Source organism: Mycteria americana, chromosome 3, assembly GCF_035582795.1.
Source record: "Mycteria americana isolate JAX WOST 10 ecotype Jacksonville Zoo and Gardens chromosome 3, USCA_MyAme_1.0, whole genome shotgun sequence".
NCBI classification, from domain to species: Eukaryota; Metazoa; Chordata; class Aves; order Ciconiiformes; family Ciconiidae; genus Mycteria; species Mycteria americana.
In genome coordinates this window covers 8,645,130-8,665,519 of record NC_134367.1, presented here as the reverse complement: position 1 = coordinate 8,665,519, position 20,390 = coordinate 8,645,130, and the positions used below count along the sequence as shown (strand labels likewise).

The window sequence follows — 20,390 nt, the reverse complement described above, 5'->3', positions numbered from 1 at the left end:
AACTAGCCTCATTACCAATGCCTTCCCTCTACATTATGCACCTCAACTTGAAGCAACATAGGCATGTGATCCTTTTTTCATTACTTCTGCATCCTTACTTTTCATTTTTCCTATTTCTTATTCGTACCTTCTGTGCCTTTGCAAAATCACATACTAAACTTTTTTTCAGAAAGGGCATTTTTTTTTTTTTACTCACCTATTTGCAGTGAAATACAACTAAGGCACCAATCTAAAAGAGGTTTTGTGGCACATTTGCAGTATGATCAGCAAATACAGAAGGAAGACCATTCAAACCTAATACTATTGTCAACACCCTTTTCAAAAGCACTAACAAAACACGGCTCAGAAGACTAAGGAAGAGATTGGGAAAACTGGAAATTTCTACATTCAAATTCAAGTAATGATGCAGACTACTCAGATTTTTGCAAAATTGCTGAAATTGCAGCCAAGTGATTATAATTTTGTTACCAATAGTTACCAGAGATTAACAAATTTTCTTCCATTTCAAAATTAACTCCTGTGTTGAGCACCTCCATAATATTCTTGGTATTTGTAGGTTGCTTTGATTTATGGTGTATTAAGTCCCAGATCTGTGTCTGCCAACCTCTCACTGAGTTACTAAAGATCTTGCTTTGAAGATACAAGCACTATGCAGGTACAAGTCTCGAGAATTAATTCACAGAAGCTCAGAGAAACACAGTTGACCTTCAGAATTTCCTCCCCATGAGTGGTGTATGTAAGCAGGTAGTTTAACCACTACATTAGGAATAAATCTTAACCTTTTAGCTTTAAAGCTATCTAAAGATACAATCACATTCCAATAAAAACATAGTCTCACTTGGAATGTGTATTTATTGTTACAAATAAACCTTATGAAGAACTGTAAGACTTGAGGAAAAAATCCCCTTTCTCCAGCTATTTTGTAGATTTGATAGTGGCTTGTACAGTCAGTGTCACTGTTTTACTGATGACAAACTACAACCTATTCACGTAACTTTTCAGGAGCTCATGTAATCTTCCCCTAGATTGTGCAAGAGATTTTCATTAATAACAGAAGCAGCAAATCTGAAACTAAACAGGGAGATGTAAACTTACAGACAAAAAAAAAAAATCCCCTATTAGGCAATGGTTTTAGCCTCAGGTCAACTCCAAGATGGGTAAATAAAACACAGAAGGGGAGTAAAAGTCTTCTAAAGGAAGTTTAATATGTCCTAAAGCGTATAAACTAATAAGAAAGTTGAAATTTTTAAAGATACACTGATTCTGGCTTTGTAGGCTGACTTTGCTGTAAGAGACAGATACAATGTCAAATATATTTGACTTTTATTACATCAATGAATTGTACTTTAAATATGCCCATTTTACGAGTGCATCTGTTTTGTCCACCCTGTGAGCTCTACCTGGGATAAGAACCCATAATTTGGCTAAACACACAGGTGCATTCCTAAAATTCCTAAGTGTGGGAGAAATCACATTAAAGTAAAATGGAATTAATCCTTGTATTACACATTTCATTAAATTTCAAGTCTTCTTCCTGAACAGCAATCAGCAAGTCCAGTTCACGCTCTCTCTCATGCAGTACTGTTCGAACATACATTGTGCATGTTGTTTTTTATTGCTGTTTTTAATTAGGACAAAGCAACCACAGAAAGTGCCACAGAAGATGTCCTCCCAGGAAATTCTGAGGTTTACACTGCATCAAAACCAGTAAATGCAAGAAATTTTTCAGCTATCTCATCGAAGTATGCACACAAAACAGAGCTTTGGTTGAAACATTGCTGTGTTATGAAACTGGTGTTATGTCACAATATTAAACAAAAAAATTATACCTCCAACCAACTCCTGAAATTTAGGAAAGAAGAACAGCATTTCATTGCCAGATGCTGCAGAACATGGCCTCCCAACATTTAATAGTATTTGTACCGACAAAAGCAATAACCTAGCTACTTTGGGTTTTCACCCACATTTAGTCAATAGAACTCAGTTAATGCTAAAGTTTTTCCCTCCCAGACTCTTACTAGTTCTTATTTCAAGGCAGGACCATCACCACCTGAGCCACCCAGACCGGTAACCAACATGTGACCAACATTTCTAAAATCCTGATTCCTTTTTGTCCCTGTACTTCTAAGAACCAACTTTTCCCCCATCATTCAAATAAAAGCCTTCCTGCTTTCAACCCCTTCCCTCCCAGCCACCGAAGCCTCGTCTCCTCAGGCTTTCATAAATCCACCTAGATCTCTCATTTGAATTTATTTAACACAAAACTGCCCACATCATTTTCATGACCTCAGTGAGATTCTTAGCCCACTACCTAACGTATCTTTGAGAGCCCATTCACCAGTTTTTATGTTGTTGATCATATTGAAAGCAGACTTCTAGTCCTCACATTTAAACTGCCCCTTCGAAACTACGCCTTTCTGTTCTCACCTAGGCTGTATTGCTATGTGCAAAGGAATGTCTTTTGGGATATGAGAAGAAGTTTTGGTTTCAGATCCTTAGCACCCATAACATCATTACACAGATTCTTCATTTTATACAGGCAGCCAAGCCTCTAGGAAGAGTGAAAAGCTGAGCAAGGAATACAATATTTAAAAACAGAAAACACCACCAGTCTGTCCTTCTGTCCTGCCCACTTCCTCCAGTAAAGCCATTAGAGTGGTACAAGTAGGAGGAGTGTTTAATGGAGCAAAGAACCATGCAAGCAAATATAGAAGTCAGCACCAGATTTCATCATCTAGATTGATTCTCTTTATATTTACTGGAAAGAAAAAGGCACTACTGTGAGAATAACATGGACCTGAGAAGCTGTCATATGAGGCAGGAAAGAGTAAACTTTATCTCTGAATCCTGCAAGACAGTTGAATATGATTCAAAAAGGAAGGAGCTACCACAGGGTAAAACTGATGCAAAACTAAAGGGCTAATGGGTAGGAACTAATGGGTTAATGAATTGCTGCCAAAAAATAAACTTAACCTGGTGTCCCCTCTCTTCTACTGTAATGTTGATATTTTACAAGACTATAAACTAACAAGAGTAGAATCCCACACTTTTTATTTTATAGTCAGTATGATTCATGACACATTAAAGTTTTGAGTAAGTAACAGAATGGGATAGCTATTTGCAGCAGAAAACTTGAAGTTAACTTTGTTAAAAAAATTAACAGAGTATATATAATTGCAAGTTAACGCCTTAATACCTTTTCAATTACTTCTTTTGAAACTACTCATCTGAAATCTACCCATTGATACCCAGTCTTCTGGCAGTATTTGTGCCAGAGGCACAGAAATACTATTGTCAGAGGAATCCTGCTTTATAGAACTGAGTTTCTATGACTCTAACTATTATAATACCAATTATTCACACATGAATACATTCACTTGCCTTCTGAATTGCTGAACTCTTCTCTCTATAATCTTCATAAAACCTCTATAGATATGCCAAGGGGATCCTCACTTCAGTTCTAGCTTCTTTCTGGTTTGCTTTTTTGTAAATCGTTATTCAGAATTTTTAATGGCGATAAATACCTGTTTGACCATGAGTCACACATAGCATTTCACTTGGGTTCACATGAAGTTGGTATCAAAAACAGCCCTTCCCCACGCCCCCCCCCAAGCTGCACAGTCTACGCAGACAGCATTTTTAAAAAGTGCAATGTAATACAATGCAATTAATCACTGAAAACAAATTTACTCTACGTTTTGTTAAGTAGTAAGTGAAGTTTCTCAATTCTTCCATTCCTATGTTGAGACACTGTAAGAGTCAGCTGAAAGATCCCTAAACTTAAGGGAGGCAGCATTTCCCCCAGACGTGGCCTCCCATGATTAAAAAATAAATTCTGTACTTCCTTCAGAAGGACTAGTCCTCTAGGCACAAGTAAAATGAAACCTGTAGCGGACTTTCAGAATTCTTGCCCACTGGCAGGTTCTGCCTTACAACTCCCAAGTCAAATACATCAAGTAATGACAACATCTGGTGAAATAAGCACCCTTATCTAGGGGTGCATAGCAACCCTGTCCAGAGCAGAGTACAGTTCTTGGCTATTAAAGAACAGTGATGGTTAAAAAACCCAAAACAATACAAACAAACAATCTCCAATGCTTCCCACATTCCTAAAGTATTTCTGCAAGATCTAGAGGTAACTGTCACCTTTCTGTTTAGTATGGTCTCAGGAAAACAGATCTCAAAAACATGGGTGGAATGGTACAGAAGCTTCAAAGTTGAGGTATACGCTGCTGCTGTCCCTCAAATCCAGCAGTACAGTGACAGAACTGCAGACTATATAGAAATAAAGTTAACAGTTGGAAAAGGAAGCAGATATAATTAGAAGATTCAAAGATTGCCAATCATTAACAAGCAAGTCTGCTTGCCTTAATGTGGAGGAACTCTAATGAGAAGATGTAGCAGTCAAAGCAGATATGTTTCTCTTGAAACTTCTGTAGTTTGACTACTACAGTATACTGAGTGCAGTACAGTATTAGTGGAGGCTAACAAGTTCACTTTATGCTGCAGAAAAGAAGACCCTTATATGCCTCTGCACTGTTTAAAAGTCCATCAGAGAATGTGAATCCTCTGTCATTAAATGATAAAACTCACACCCATCAAACAGTAGATTCTGTTTTTACCTTTATTTCATGAAGAATTCCTGGGGATTAAAATCCAAAGGAGATTCTCATGGCAAGCAAGATCACCATGGATCTAGATTTTGTGCCTGCAGTATCAAGAACCACTTGAAGCAATGCACGTGTTTCAAGTTTTTCTTCCATGATCAAAACCCTAAACTTCTTTCTGATGTCTTGTGTGTAAAGTAACTCAAAGCCTTGAGAAAGCACTTAATAGCAGCAATTTGCACTCTTATGCAGCATCCAGGATATATAGATATCTGCCACAGTAATTTAGCTGCTTCCAGTAGCTCCACATTCCTTACCAAGGGGCACTGAATAGTCCACTTGAAAGTCTCTGGAGTTCTTAGTCACAAAGTCCCAAACTGCAGTCAGAGATAAGCAGCAAGAAAGAACAGAGCACAGTTCCACAATGGCTTGAAAAGCAAAATGAGGTGCCAGCTTCCACTAACAGACAAAGCCATTTCTCCCTCCAAAGCCAGCTATAGCATTTCCACTACCTCATTTGTGCCGGCACTACTGTTCCTGCAGTAAAACAGATAAGGGAACTAAATCCGTCTGAAACGGTATGGGTTTTTTTCTGGGTTAGTTTTCAACATCTTCAGTTCCCCAGCTGAGCTTTCCAACTCATGAACGACACTGCTGGCACAGAGGAGACAGTGGGAATACACAACCAGTGAAAAGGCAAGACAGCACCTTTAGTAGTAACCTGCAGTTTGACCAGCTTGAAGTGACTGTGGAACTAATGCCTAAAAGATATGTCATTTTCTTCACCTCGATGGAAGGCACTCAAGGCACAGACCTGACAAATACATTTAAAAAATTGTATGCAACAACTTAACATCACTTTCATCAGCGTATGTAATAGTTTATGTTATGTAAACAAATACTTGAAGAACCTGGGCACTTCTACTCAACAAAGAGGAGGCAAGTTCCATAGGAAGGAGATGAAGCATGTTTCCAAAAAAATAATCTTGGCTGCAGTATCCCCAGCACGTTCTCCCCCTAGTCAAGTGCTTTCCCCTACCATCCCCTATAATGCTCTCAACACAAGCTCTTCCCGATATTTCTCACAAAACTCTCCCAATATCTTCTGTTCCTCCCCACCCCAGCTGAACAGGACACAAGACATACTACATCTGAGGTGTGCATGCCATGCCTGGCCAATACAATGTTTTAACTGATCAGCTAACAAGGCCAGGCAGAACAGGTAACTACCATTTTCAATCTATAGCCTTCTCCTTCAGTAGATGCACAGATTTATCCAGCTACCAATTTCCACAAAACCTGCAGGAATCTAGTCTTTCAGCCCTCAACTCCTATCAAATCTGTCCGAACCCAGCTAAATGATTCAGAAGTTATTAGGGGAGCAGAGACGGACAGAGAGCACAGGTATTTTCTTGGGAAACCAAGCTAAAAATATAATTTACATGAAACCAGAGTAATTATGTTAGTAAAGTACATGACAAGACAGTCACATAAGAAAATTAAAGAGAAGAGACAATCAGATTAATATCACCTGTGGAGATCAGTTTTGGACTTTCCACCTCTACAGATCTGCTCAGTTTCCCTCTGCTAAGTAGCTCTGTACAATAGCAACTATTACAGCTATGTACATTTTTGGTACGTTCAGCTGGCTCTTAAGGACTACTGAATGACACCTTCCCATCTGCATGAGAGACATGAACAAATGCAAGGTTCTCCTGCAACTTCACAAGCAGAGAAGAGGCTCCCACTCTACTTAAAATTACATTAGTAGAATTTACAGCATTCATTTATATCACATATCTGAAAGGCTCATGGCTGCTGGTTGGTTTCTGCGTCAAGGAGGCAAAATTAGAAAAAAAAATACAAAGAAAACTGAAGTTAAGAAATGGGTAATAAACACGAGAAAATCAACAACTTCTGCAGACAAAAACTTTACACCAAGTCTTTAAACAATTGAAAGCAAACATTGCCACAGTTTTCAAAGGGGAGGAAAGAGAAAGATATATCTAAAAGGTCTGAAAACTGTTTTTATTACATTACTTGTGCATACCACTTAGGGGGAAAAAAATTTTAGAATAAAATTTTTAGAAGAACTCATAAAAAAAACTTCTTCTAAAAAGTCTCTCTTTTTACCATGTTTATATGAAAGGTGGTGATAATGCTTTCAGGAAAACCTCCTTAAGAGAGGCTGAACAATCTTGCATTACTGAGTTAGAAAGGAGATGAAAAACAAGAGAATATTAAAAAAAGCCACTGATCAGGTAAATTGTAGGACCCTCTTTGCCCTCCATCAGAGAAAAAAGACATTCGCTTAATTCAAGAGGCAGGTATTTAATAGTGATGAAAGAAAATCTCTTTGCCACTAGGTATCACTGCATCCAAAAGTTCAATGGGATCCCAAAAAAGAACAGGTAGTCAGGATTTATTAGAACTCCCACAAATTCACTATATGGCGTTTTAAATCAGAAGAATTACAAAGCCTAAGGGTTTTAAAAGAACTGTTAACCAACTCAGAATCAGCTAAGTTGGTATCTCCTTCAGAATCAGGCATGAAAAAAATAATTTTTATTTCTCAAATGTTTGCAACTTCCTTTTAAAGCATCTGGTTGAAGCCAGCATCAGACACAGGAGATCAAACTCTCATCCCAGAATGCCAACTCCTACACTACCCAGAACAAAATGATAAGGAAACAAAGAAAGCCAGTTGCCTCAGCTCTGAGTAAAGATGTCCTCAAATTCCAGAAAATCATTTTTAATGGTGTTTTTCAAGTTACAGTACTTGCCTCTATCTCAAGTGAGAATTAATCCAAGTCAAATCCCTTTTCTAGAGAGCAGGAGGAGAAAAGAAAACAGTAGCAAGTGTAGGATTTGTGACAAAACATCAGCAGCTACCAGGATTTTAATGTTAGCATCTGGATGACTGTTAATGTGCCAACATCCAAATTCTGAATCCAAATTCAGAACTAGTACAAAAGGCAGAAAATAGTTAAAAAAGTAAAAGCCATATGGCATCTGTCTGCCATGTCCTTTGATAAGGCATTACTGTAGCCTTATGAATGCCTGAAGTACAGCGATCACTGACACCACTATATCAGAGGTCAAAGAAAAGAGACTAAACAGATGAAAATCAAAGACTGAGAATAAAACGGTTTCTGAGAAAGATTATAAACAAAAGACCTTTTCTGTCTAAACATCTTTTTAAAAAATGCTCCTGCCAAAACAAAACCTCCTTTCCATTATAAAGCAGAAACATATATTTTGTATGATAGCAAAGATCACCATTTAGAAAATTAAAAAAAAAAAAAAAAACCAGAAAAAAACCCCACACAACCAAACACAAAATGGCACACAAAGTATTATTTCTTTAGGAACTACATTTTCTGCAGCAGTTTTTTATATCCTTGCTTGATCTCCCTACAGTTCTTTCTAGAGAGACCACTAATCACTTCAATTATTGGGAAAGGTTAGCACTGTGTTTACTTCATATTTCATAAAATTACTTTCTATAAAAACGTATATTTTTAATACTTCACATAACACAAAATATTTTAATTATTTGCTCAAAATGCCATTTTCACAGCTATCATATTTAGCATACAGCATAAGATATCTTCTCTATGAAGAAAACATAAAATCTGCAGTCTACCACTACAACTATTCTTGTTAAATACTGCAAAAAAAGATAAGAATGTAAAACCAAATCTTCCCCATACAGTTTATTTATATGTAACACTAAAGGAAGCAACTGCAAGACAGTAAAATAATATGCAACATACTCCATCTACTGGCAAAATAGAGCAGTAGGACAAAGTTTTACTATATAGCATCTCTTTAATTGTTGCAATGCTGATGTTTTATGCCCTAACATGTATCTAAACCACTCGGCAATGATTAATTTACCAGACACACCAAACTGCACATTGCTGATAGTTTCCTTTTCCACACACGTACATACAAAGGAGAAACGAGACCCTTCTCATTGGTGCCCAGTGACAAGAGGTAATGGGCACAAATCGAAATACAAGACATTCAATTCAAAATTAAGACAAAGAAATTATTGTGAGTAGCCAAGCACTAGAAGAGGTTTCCCAGGCATGTCACAGAGCCTCCGTTCTTGGAGATATTCAAAACACAAATGGACACAGCCTTGAGCAACCAGCTCTGAGCAGGGAAGTTAGACTAGATGATCTCCAGAGGTTCCTTCCAACCACAGCGATTTTGTGATTCTATGATCATGTAACTACTTATTTCAGGCTTTTGACCTATGTCCCATTCTAAGTTCCCACCAGAACACTTGCACTTTTCTCAAAATACACAGTCAATATGGAAATATTTTAAGTTATCTGTGGCAGAACTCTCCCAAATGGATTTTCAGCAACTTCTAGTAAGGCAATACTTTTAAAACTCATCTATACTGTGATACACCACCCACCACAGGTGTACCTTCAACACGGGAAATAGAAGTTGCAGATTAAATCTAACTCAGGAACGCATATCACCATGCCTTCAAATAGTACAGCTACTTTGTGCCACATTTCTGATAGCCCATCTGGTCTAATAAAATTTTAAAAATAAATCTAAAATACATTAGAAAAATTAAATAAATCGCAAAATAATAAGTAGCTGAAAAACTAAATAACGTTTCATACAAGAGAGATAACCTCAGAAAACAAACCAACACATGATAAACTAACTCTCGTTCTCTATTGTACTAGCCCTGAACCACAAACAGGGCTTTAAACTGGGGAAGGCTGCTGCCCTGTCTGTAGTCCACTGTTTTTAGAGAAGATGCTTGACAATAATTTCCTTCAGGGTTCTCAAGTGTTTCATCTGCATTGGCCTTTTGGCAGCTATTTTATAAAATACTGTAAACAAAGTTCCTAAAAAAATAATTTAATCAGGAAAATAATGTTATGATTGGTAATTTTTTCCTTAGATTTATTTAAGAAAAAAAATTAATTCAAGTTCAAATAGCAGAAAAAATGGAAGATTTTCAGAATTATTAATTGGAAAGTACAGTTTTTATCCTGTGTAATTAAAATACATGAATCACAGTCCTTGTTACTCTGCTTGTGTAATACATTTTAGTCTTAAAAGAAAAAAATCTTAGTTGTTGACCATAAAAAGATTTCCACTCTACCTCTAAAATCATCTCTGTTCAGAAATCCCTTCTCTAAACTTGTTTCTTCCATTTATACAATCACAATCCGCCATATACTTTGCTGCTATAAGAGCTCCCTACAATCTGCTCAGTTCTGCACTCACTTTACTCCAGCTCCTTCTTCCAAACACCCTTCTAAGACTGCACATCTTCCTAGTTTCTAGTCTCTACTGAACTTACCGCATCAATCTTTAAGTATGCCCATGTACTACTTGAATTCCTTCTGCAGATTTCTGATTGCTCATCAATTCCTGGTTCTCTCTCTTGATTACTAGGATGCATCACATCCCTCCTGGACTAGCTACCTTCCCCAGACTCAGCATTAAAAGGCAGATTTTCATTTTATTATAGTCCCAAACACCACTAAGCCTCAAATTTTCTTGCCTTCCAACCTAAATCACCAAAATACTAGCAGGAACGGTGCCTTAACACTAACTTCTTTTTTGTTTACACACAAACGCTGGCAGTTTCCTTCAGTCGATGGCTCTAGTTTTCAAACGACTGCCACCGCATCCACATCATTAGGTGGAGAAGAGAGCAGAGGTACCAGAGCTTCTTTTTATACAAGTCACCAGTAATGGCTATCTCTCTTCCCAAGGGACGTCCGGCTTGGAGATCTATAAACCCTACCATCTGCTGCACAGCATGCAGAGCCCAGAAAGTGCTCTGTAGATCAGCCAGAGTGAGAATCTCCATCTTGGATTTCATCAGAAACTAGAAAAAAATAATTGAGAATCCTTTCCCTCCTCTCTCTGGTTTTGCACAAGCTGCCAAATGAATAAAGAACAGCTTGGATCCACATCATCAATTTATTATATAACAATTTATTCAAGCCATAACTCTGATTGACTTTAATTCCTTTAACGGAAGAATTTACAGCTTCAGGAAATAAAACCATACACCTCTAATTAATTAAACTATTTGATATCAACACTATCATTCATATATAAACAATGTTCATCTCTGGGCAGTTATCACCATGCCTAGAAAACTCCTTCTCATCAAGAAAAAGCACCATGAAGGAGAGCACAAAGACCAATGAAAATATGTCAGCTCCAATCTATCAGTTTGCCTACTAAGCAACAGTTGATAATGCTATTAATAATACATTAATAATGGATTCCACATCTTCAGCGGGAACGCCATGCACAACTATGAGTATATCCCTCATACTCACTTTCTCCTATAGTCTTTATTTTATTTATAACAAAAATACCTCTTATATATTTACCTGTTCTAATCAACTCACTTCTTGAAACTAATTAGCAGTGCCTCTGATTACCTCACCACAGTTAAACAGTCACTCCTCACAAATCTAGAGATTTTGATCAATTAATTGGACTACTCACAGAATCACAGAATCATATAGGTTGGAAAAGACCTTTAAGATCATCGAGTCCAACCATAAACCTAACACTGCCAAAACCACCACTACACCACGTCTCTAAGCACCTCATCCAAACGTCCTTTAAATACCTCCAGGGATGGCGACTCAACCACTTCCCTGGGCAGCCTGTTCCAATGCTTGATAACCCTCTCGGTGAAGAAAAATTTCATAATATCCAGTCTAAACCTCCCCTAGCACAACTTGAGGCCATTTCCTCTTGTCCTATCACTTGTTACCTGGAAGAAGAGACCGACCCCCACCTCTCTACACCCTCCTTTCAGGTAGTTGAAGAGAGCGATAAGGTCTCCCCTCAGCCTCCTTTTCTCCAGGCTAAACAGTCCCAGCTCCCTCAGCCGCTCCTCATAAGACTTGTGCTCCAGACCCTTCACCAGCTTCGTTGCCTTTCTCTGGACATGCTCCAGCATGTCAATATCCAGCATGTCCAGCACCTCAATATCCCTCTTGTAGTGGGGGGCCCAAAACTGAACACAGTACTCGAGGTGCAAACTCCAGTAGGTGCCTACTCCAGTAGGCTGCAGCAAGAGTATCTTAACATCCTCCAATAATGGATACTGACTATTGAAAACCAGGTGCCATAAAGGAAAATACAGTTAAATTTGTAATCTTTTTTCTAACTTTTAGCATGATATTGTATGCACTGAAGACAGGATATGAGTAACTATAGTGCATGTGAGAGTATGAAGCAGCATGTAGGTATGTACCTATGAATACACACACAGAGTAAACAAATCTTAACACTTATCGAACAGATAAAAGTGATCTTCTCATTGGATCAGAGTTGTGTTATACTGAAAATATTCTTTTACAAAGAAAAACGTAATACTGAGATTAGAAAAACCATTATTTTTTATCAGAAAAACAGAAATCCTGCTGCTTTAGAACTTCTTTGGCAGAGATTTCACGTAGTCAGGAAAAGAGTATTTCCTAAAGTTCCGTGTGTTTCATGCCTAAAATTACTTCTGGAAATAATCAGTAAACAATAGTAGAGAGACATTTGAAATGTCTGCCATTGGAAGTACCTCTAATTTTGCACAATTATCACCCAAGGTACTCACATGCACATTTATTCGCAGAGTTGGGCCACACCGCCATTGTGGGTTTTTGTTTGTTCCGAAAAGCCTCTTCAACTCTAGCTTCTGTTTTCCGTACAGTGGAACCATGAGGATTTATTTGTTCTGCTGTTACTGATAAGCCTGCATACAGAAGATAACCATACCTATTTAAATAAACCAAGCTGCATAAAACTATTGAATTTAAAAACAAACTTGGAATACCATGCTACAATAAGAACACATCAATTAATAGTTAGCTGGACATTCAAAACAAAGATTAGAATCAAGAATATTTGTTTTCTACTGACAAAATAATTCACTGGTTGCATGATCTTAAAACTGTCAGCTCTGACGGCTTAGAAAAATATGACTGTCTCTTCACACTTGGGTCCCCAAAGATTGCACTCTTCTATCCATATTTGCTCTATAAAGCAAATTCTTATTGACAGTTTCAATTTTTCCTAATTTTAAACAGACGATTTAAAATAAGTGGCAATTCATAATGGCATTGTATGCCATATCAAAAAGATTATCTTAATAAAAACTTTGTATTGTCACCATGATCTATGTTATGTAAAATGGATCCATTTCAGAGTCAATATGAGTTCCTAGATTAAGAAAATGTGATTCTGCTTTTAACAAAATGTCTGGTTTGCTTTCTGTAATAAGTTCATTTCATAGCTCCTATTATTTCATAGGGTTTTTAATTAAATTCTAAAAATGCAAACTTTCATATTGGTTAAGCACATTTTAAAGACATAAATGAATCTCTGAAGTTTCATATCTGTGAACTAGAATTTCCTATCCATCCACTAAAACAGTCTTCAAAATGTCATACCATGTCTCCAACAGTAACCAGAACCAAGTAATCAAGAGCTGACAAGAAGCTCTAAAACTGATGGATGCAGAAATTAAAAGATTCACAAAGGAACTCTCACCTAACAGTTAATAGCAGTTAACCTAACAGTTAACAGCATAAGTTTCTAGGTACCATTACAAATATTTTAAACTGCATATCACACTTATTTCGTTACTCAAAACATCCACCAATTCTACCTTGTTATCTGCTGGTTTCAACAAGAAGCTGCAAATTCCAGTAATCTAGCATATATTGTTCTTAATTTACCAATTTAGAACTTGTTATCCTTAGATTTACCATCTTTCAACAACAGCACCTCATTTCAGTAATACAAGAACAAGAAATTCTAGTTTAACTTCTAGATACTAATTTTATTATACAGTTTATCATTCTGTTACACTGCAGTACTTTTTTTGAGATTGGTCACCCGTCTCAGTACTAAATAAAAATGGCAGATCTGTCAAAAAAACCAGAAAAGTTGTAGAAAAAGAAAGTGATGTAGAAAATACCTGCCATTTTAAAACTATGTAACATTGCTAAATAACTTGCCAAGAGAATTGTGAAGAAAATGGATATGGAGCTTTTTAGCCTTAACCTTAATTTTCAGTATCCTGGAAATAAATTAAGAGCTAATACATGGCACAATTCAGAAAATCAATGGCTTTTCAACTGGGTAAAGATTAAAAAGCCTACAGTATGTGTCATTTGCCTTCCAGACTCCTCTGTGATTCCAGACAGAAACACTTGATAACATTTCCAGAGAATCTATTAGAAGCCTCATGCAGATCGGCTTGCTCAATTCCATCCAAATCTCATGTTGAATGTTAAAAGTCTTTCCAAACGTAGCCAAGAAAATGTTGGCCAAGATCTAACTGAGTACAGGGCATGTTCTTTTTGTCAGAAGACAAATTTCCTTTCTGATGGCCACAGCCACCCACTCTGACTCAATCTGTGACTGCAACACTACCTTGACCTCTTCTGAGCAGGTATTAATACAAGTTTTCGATTCAGTCTAAGAACCACTAGTAGATTCGCATGACCTGGACTTTTTTTTTTTTCCATAGTCCCACTGTTTGCATTACTGCCCTTCTTTCACAAGCGTGGTGTTGGCAAGCTAAGAATTTTAACTCTCGTAAGCCTTGAAGGTAGGATCCTTTATCCAGCTGAGTCCAGACATACATGCAGAGAAATGTGGACACTGAATGGTGCGGTTTTTTCCCATCAGACTGTATACATGTCAGTCTGGCACTTTTAAAGGAAGATGAAAAGAGAAGCTTAGGGTACTCTGACCTGAAGAAAAGCTTGCTGTGCATCTTACAGTGAAGAACACTCATTGTGACTTCAGTCTCAACATTCATTTAAGGCCTTGCTTGGACATCTCTTGTTGATATTAAAAAGATGTACTTAAGGGTCCAATTCCCCACCACTTTGTCTCATACATTGGTCAGGTAACAAGGCTGGCTGCCCAATTCAGCATGATTTCATTGGGTAGCTCCGCTCAGGCAAACAGTCTGGTATGAGCATTGCATTTAAGTGACCAGTTGCACAAAGCTTTTGGACAGCAAAAGGCATAGTTTACCCTGCTTACACAGTTTTCCTCAAGTATTTCTGCACTGAAACATTCCATTACTTCAAAATATACTCTTATTATGAAGCAGAAGGGAAGAAGGAGGATCTGGGGATCCCTTCTATACCTGACCATTTGGTAATCAATCCAAAGAAGAAACCAGAAAGCCCTTAATAACCTAGTGGGCATCCAATCAAAAGATGAAAATGTAAGTATACGCCTTTGTCGTCCCTTGTCCAAAATGTTCCAAAACAGGGTACGTCAAAGTCTAGACCAACAGATGCACTGTGATTTTGCTGATCTGCTGTCTTGCTGAGCATATTCTGTAGAGCAAAATGGGAGTAATGGCAAGGTTGATCAGCATTCACATCCTTTCCATCCATTACAATGACCAGTGCCAAGACTACGTGCCTGAAGTGCCATCTTCTTGATGTTCTACACCACAATCTTTGACACAACTCCTGATCCAGGCATAGGACAATCTCTTGTGCTTGCCTTACAGCATGAGGTTTCCTCAGACCTCAAGAGCTTGATATATTTTTCTTCATTCATAACCAGTTAATCTAACAAAGCTTCTTCCATGCATTCCAAATCCTTTGTCCTTGCTAATCCAGTAAGTGATCTTGGCCTTCCACACTCTGCAGCTGGACCAACTGCAAAGCTCATTTGTTCTTGAAGCCACCACAATGTGGTCCAAATGCACGAGCATCTTTGAAATGTGACTTGCAGGTATCTGTGATGCTGTAACAGTTTCCATGCCAATGCCTAGAATGCACTTTGAAATCTGTCCATTGCTATATGTGAGCTGTTGTCACTCACAAACTGGTACTGCTAGTCACCTACCTATATCTGAAGGTCCACTACCCAGCATCTGACACCAATAGTATCTTCTTTTTCTGATTTAACAACTTCATTGCATGACACCATCAGCCTTAATTATGACTTCTGAAAACTCACCTCCTTCAACAGGGTCTGCAGGTTTTGCCCCCAGAAATATATATTACTTGGTCACTGCCACAAAAAGAAGGGCAGTGTTCCAGTTAGCTCTTGGGAGACTTGCAAGGAGGGACTTACAAGCTATATAGTCACTCTCTGTAACAAAGAGCTCTTACAAACAGTTACTTTAACCTTGGAAGCAATAACCTTTAACAATCATGGGGGACTCATAATGAATAATTAACTAGGCATAGCTCTCAGCATGACACTAAGGCCAGAATTGTGAATATTCTTATACTTCTAATAGAAAAGTACAGAGGAGAAATGAAGGCATTATATTAGTTCTATTTTACAACCACAGTGAATTACAATTGGGTCTCATATCCACAATTCAAGACACGCATTGGAAGCTTGTATAGAATTAGACAAAAAAATACATGACTGAATGGGAAAAATCATAGAATCATTCAGACTGGAAAAGACCTTTAAGATCATTGAGTCCAACCATTAAATAAAAGGAACTGTATTATGTTTTAACCTGAAGAAGAGAAAGCCTACAGATACTTGCATAGTTCAAAGAAATTTATTAATAAAGGGTCTTCAATCTACTGACAGAAGTATTTCAAGAACCAGCAAGCTATAAGTTAAGACCAGCCAAATTCAACCTAGAAATCAAATAATGCAGTTTTTTGGCAAAGCAGGAAACAACTTGCCAAGGTAAAGCTGGAATTATTGAAATCAGTAATCCCTAAATCAGCATGAAATTTTGTTCTAATGTTATAGATCAGTGATTTTCAACCTTTTTCAATTTTCAGACCTTTAAAAATTTTCCATGGAGGTATAGAACCTTTCATGTAAACAGAGCCCTACTGAGAGTATGTTTGGGCTTCTGATTAGCTTTTGTGGTCACTTTAGAAGCTGTCCACAGATCTGGACGTCTATGGACTGCAAGTTGAAAACAACTGCACTAATTTAAACAAAACTAAGTCAGTGATGTCCTCCAATGTAGGGGGCTATATTTCCTGATTCTGGACTATTAGAATGTCAACCTCATGTTCCCTTCAATGTGGATGTAATAGTTGTTTCTTAATCCAAAAACAATCAACAGTATCACCAAAAGTACACTTGTGCACATGCCAGGGTGAACTGAAAATCCACTGTTTTAAATGCCATTCTCCCTAATCATAATTGTTATTACACTGCATTACATGGCATTTTTAGAATACAGCTCTGCTTTCACCACATCTTCAGTTAGTACAGCAATCCCAACATTTATCTCTTCACCATGTTCTACAATACTTTTTGTACCAATAGGCAATGCATCCTTCTTTTGTAAAGGAGGATGGTGCCTTATCAGACCAGCTCACATAGTTGGAAAAAGGACACAAGCGTCAAGCTCAGTCATCCTTTAACATGCACTACCTGAGTCTGACACGCGTTCTATATTTCATCTTAAATTTAAATTGTTATACGGACATTTGTAAATTCTGTTTTCTATCCCATGTATGTTGTGTTACGATAAACGAAGTTAAACATACCTCTTTTTCTTCTCGCTTCCTTGATTTCTTCACACATCTTATTAAATTCTGGATCCAGTTCAGCAGCAATGATAGCATGAGCAGTGTCCTTCAAAGTACAAGCTCTATGTCTAATTATTTTGTCTAGAAAACAGGACAGCACACTTGTTAATTTTATCACAATTAAGTAAATTCTTTACCATTTCTACATTGTTCTGTATTGTATATTACAACACTGATATAGACAGAAGTAACTGGGAAATATTACAAATATATGAAAATGTAGATGGATCAATACCATAATATGCTCAAAAACCACAACCCAGCTATTTAAGAGATACAGGAGTTTTCAGAAGTATAAATTGTTACTTTACTCAGTAGTGGCATTTATAAACAAATACAAACAGTGAATGATGAACACACCTAAATCAACTTGCAATCCTTAGAAACTTGCTAGAATCAGCAGGTGTAGCCAGTTTCCACTGGCAGATGTACACAGTATAATGGACTACAGTGCAGAGAGTCCCAAAAGTAACAAGAGACTTGTCCAGGAATGAATTTACCCCCTAGGGTCTAGGCACATTCATACAACTATACTGCCTGCAAAATCATACTGGACATCTCCTGAATCTGTAAGGTAGACCTGGCTTGCTTATATTCTTCCCGGGTTTTTTTAACCTTAAATTATTGCTTAGTTTTTATTTAACAACTGCTAGAAAATTCAAAATTGTGCTAAAAGATTACTTTATTGCTTATATTGAATAGCTATTTCTCATTTTAATCCATTCAGAAAAACTGGCAAGAAACAAGCCTCAAGTTTGTTACATTTTCATCTCTATTTGGGGAACAGGACAAAATATATTGCCCACACTGGAAGCCTAAATGTGACTCATGAAAAAACATTTTTTCAGAGAAGACCAGTTCCCATACCTTTGAAACACACAAAAGAAATTATTCCAACGCTGTTGAAATTTGAAAAGTAATTGTAATTTAATAAGTAAGCCCATATGTGGAGAAAACTGACATCTAGAATGTTGCTTTTCAGTGAAACGTACAACACTCATTGTTTGCTTTTAGTACAAACATATTTAATTTGTCAATTCATCCATACTGAATTACTTTTTCCAGTTGATGGAGGTACTTCAACAGCAAACATCAACATTAATGTCTACAACATATTATACAATTAGCAGATTTAATCTGTTTTAATAATCACTAAAGACAACAATTAAGAATATCAGTGAACATTTATTAAACAAGGTTTATACATCTAGAAACAGCAAATTTTACAGCTGGAAAAACCAGCAAGTGAAAAAGAATATCTAGTATCCAGCTCAAATGAGCCCTACATATGTTTTCTGGGGAAATCTACCGCGACTTAAATCAACTGGAAACTAGAAATTTTTACCCACATACATTTGTGAAGCTTTATGTTTTACGATCACAAAAAATACACTGCATTCTTTCCAGATGTAATTTTGTGATACTAGACTTTAAAAAGTTGGTCAGATAATAAGGTTTAAGATACCCTCGCAAAAGAAAGAGGAAAAAAAAGCTAAAAAAAAAATCAAATCAAGAGTATCTGATTCAACTACTACTTTCCTCATAACCTGTGATGGGCAAGACTTTCCCCACAGACAGTGCTTCAAAGACACAAATACTATTATGTCTAACACACAATGGTTACGTTTCCATGCCTTTAAGAACATTTCCTGGTCAAACAACAGAAAGAAAGAAAAAAAAAAACCCCAAAGAAGCCAGTTTTGAATATCTGTACTGCATATAAAACCAGCTAATCTGGTACTCCAGTTGCTTTTCCAACTGAACGACAGGACAGAAGCAGGTACAGTGTGATTCTTCTTCAAATTCAAGCATGAAGCAGAGGCAAGCATATATGCCCAGCTTTAAAGAATGTGAGCATTTATAGGTTAATATTCAGTTAATGCATCTGAACGCATGTAATGCTTACTCAGAATAAACATGATGTGCTGTTTCAGCAGTGTATTCATACAAAAGCTCAAGAATTCTTGCATGCCAGAAGAGCATTATATCATCAACTGTTGACAACACAGAGGACAGAACTATCTTTCACTACCTACTCAATGATGAGAAACTTCAATCCAAAACTTAACCTAGAAATAGCCAGATCCATTTATCCCAGCTCAGACCTGACAGCAAGGAAACCCAAAACGTCCCTATTTTCATTCCCTACATATATTTCTTAAGACTCTTTCCCTTTGGACAAGCTCAATGAAAACTTCTGCCACTAAATGTTCCCCAAGCTGTCTTTGCTATTTTATGTTTCTGCCACACTGAACCTGCAACTCATGTTGTTTATGATCCTGAGCAAATCTGACCTTAGAAGTCTGTAGTCCCATAACACCTGCTCTAAAACTGAAAAAAAACCTCTTCAGACTACATTTCCTAGAATTAAACAACCAAGCCCACAGATCCAAATGGCCTAAAAATGAGAACAAAGGGTGTACGTTAATGTGAATTTTTCCCAAAGCCCATCACTAAGTCACAAACACACATAAGTCGTATGCAGGAGGTATGCCTCAGAGACCTCATCTTCTAAGCAGGCGCTCTTCAGAGACACTCAGAATCCCAAGTGTCCATCAAGGGCTTTGATTAGTTCACATCAATTACACATTAGAAGTCCTCAAAAGTGTGTCATCAAGAAGACAGAAAACCTTTTGCTGTATTTTATCAATCTATTTTTTTTTAGTTGTAAAACAAAATGCATCATAAATTGAAGAAATAAAGTTTATTTTCTACAGATATGAACCAGCACTGGGTTCAAAAGGCAAATGTGAAAAACAAGCATAACTACTTGACCAGACTATACTGTATCTAGTCCACACAACACATTTGCAAATGTCTCAGAAAATCAAAAATTTAAGAAGCAAGAAAAATACAGAAAATCAGGCTTTAACTTGGTAAAATGATTTCACAAGATTTAATGAAAAAATTTTTAACACATTGGACTACATTTGCAGATGGACCCAGATTTCCACGTATCACTTACATTAAATACAACTACATTAACAGGGTGCTGCTTTGTTATTGTTTTATTGGTGACTCTGGAAGCTGTCAATGGAAAGGCTTTCTTTTGGCAGTGCACACTATAAGCTAGCAAAGAGTACACAAGATGTTCTTTCCTTAGTTTTGAATGTGAACAGCTTTTACATGCATTCCAACCTACAAATTCCATTTTAATTGAAAGCATCCCATCACACTTTGCCAAGACACCACCTTCTCATCTCTCCTAATCAGCTGCAAC

General features: G+C 37.1%; 1 protein-coding gene across 4 annotated transcripts in view; it reads right to left on the bottom strand.

The window, feature by feature from the left end:
- Positions 1-20,390, bottom strand: part of ATAD2B (ATPase family AAA domain containing 2B) — an 82,908-nt gene that overhangs the window by 9,488 nt on the left and 53,030 nt on the right. For 3 of the 4 annotated variants that reach the window (XM_075497835.1, XM_075497836.1, XM_075497834.1), the window contains exons 23-24: positions 17,129-17,251; positions 12,232-12,369 (exon numbers count right to left, since the gene is read on the bottom strand). In XM_075497835.1, coding sequence (XP_075353950.1) covers positions 12,232-12,369; positions 17,129-17,251 — 261 coding nt within the window. The remainder of the gene's footprint in view (positions 1-12,231; positions 12,370-17,128; positions 17,252-20,390) is intronic. The other variant, XM_075497837.1, reaches the window with a different exon arrangement.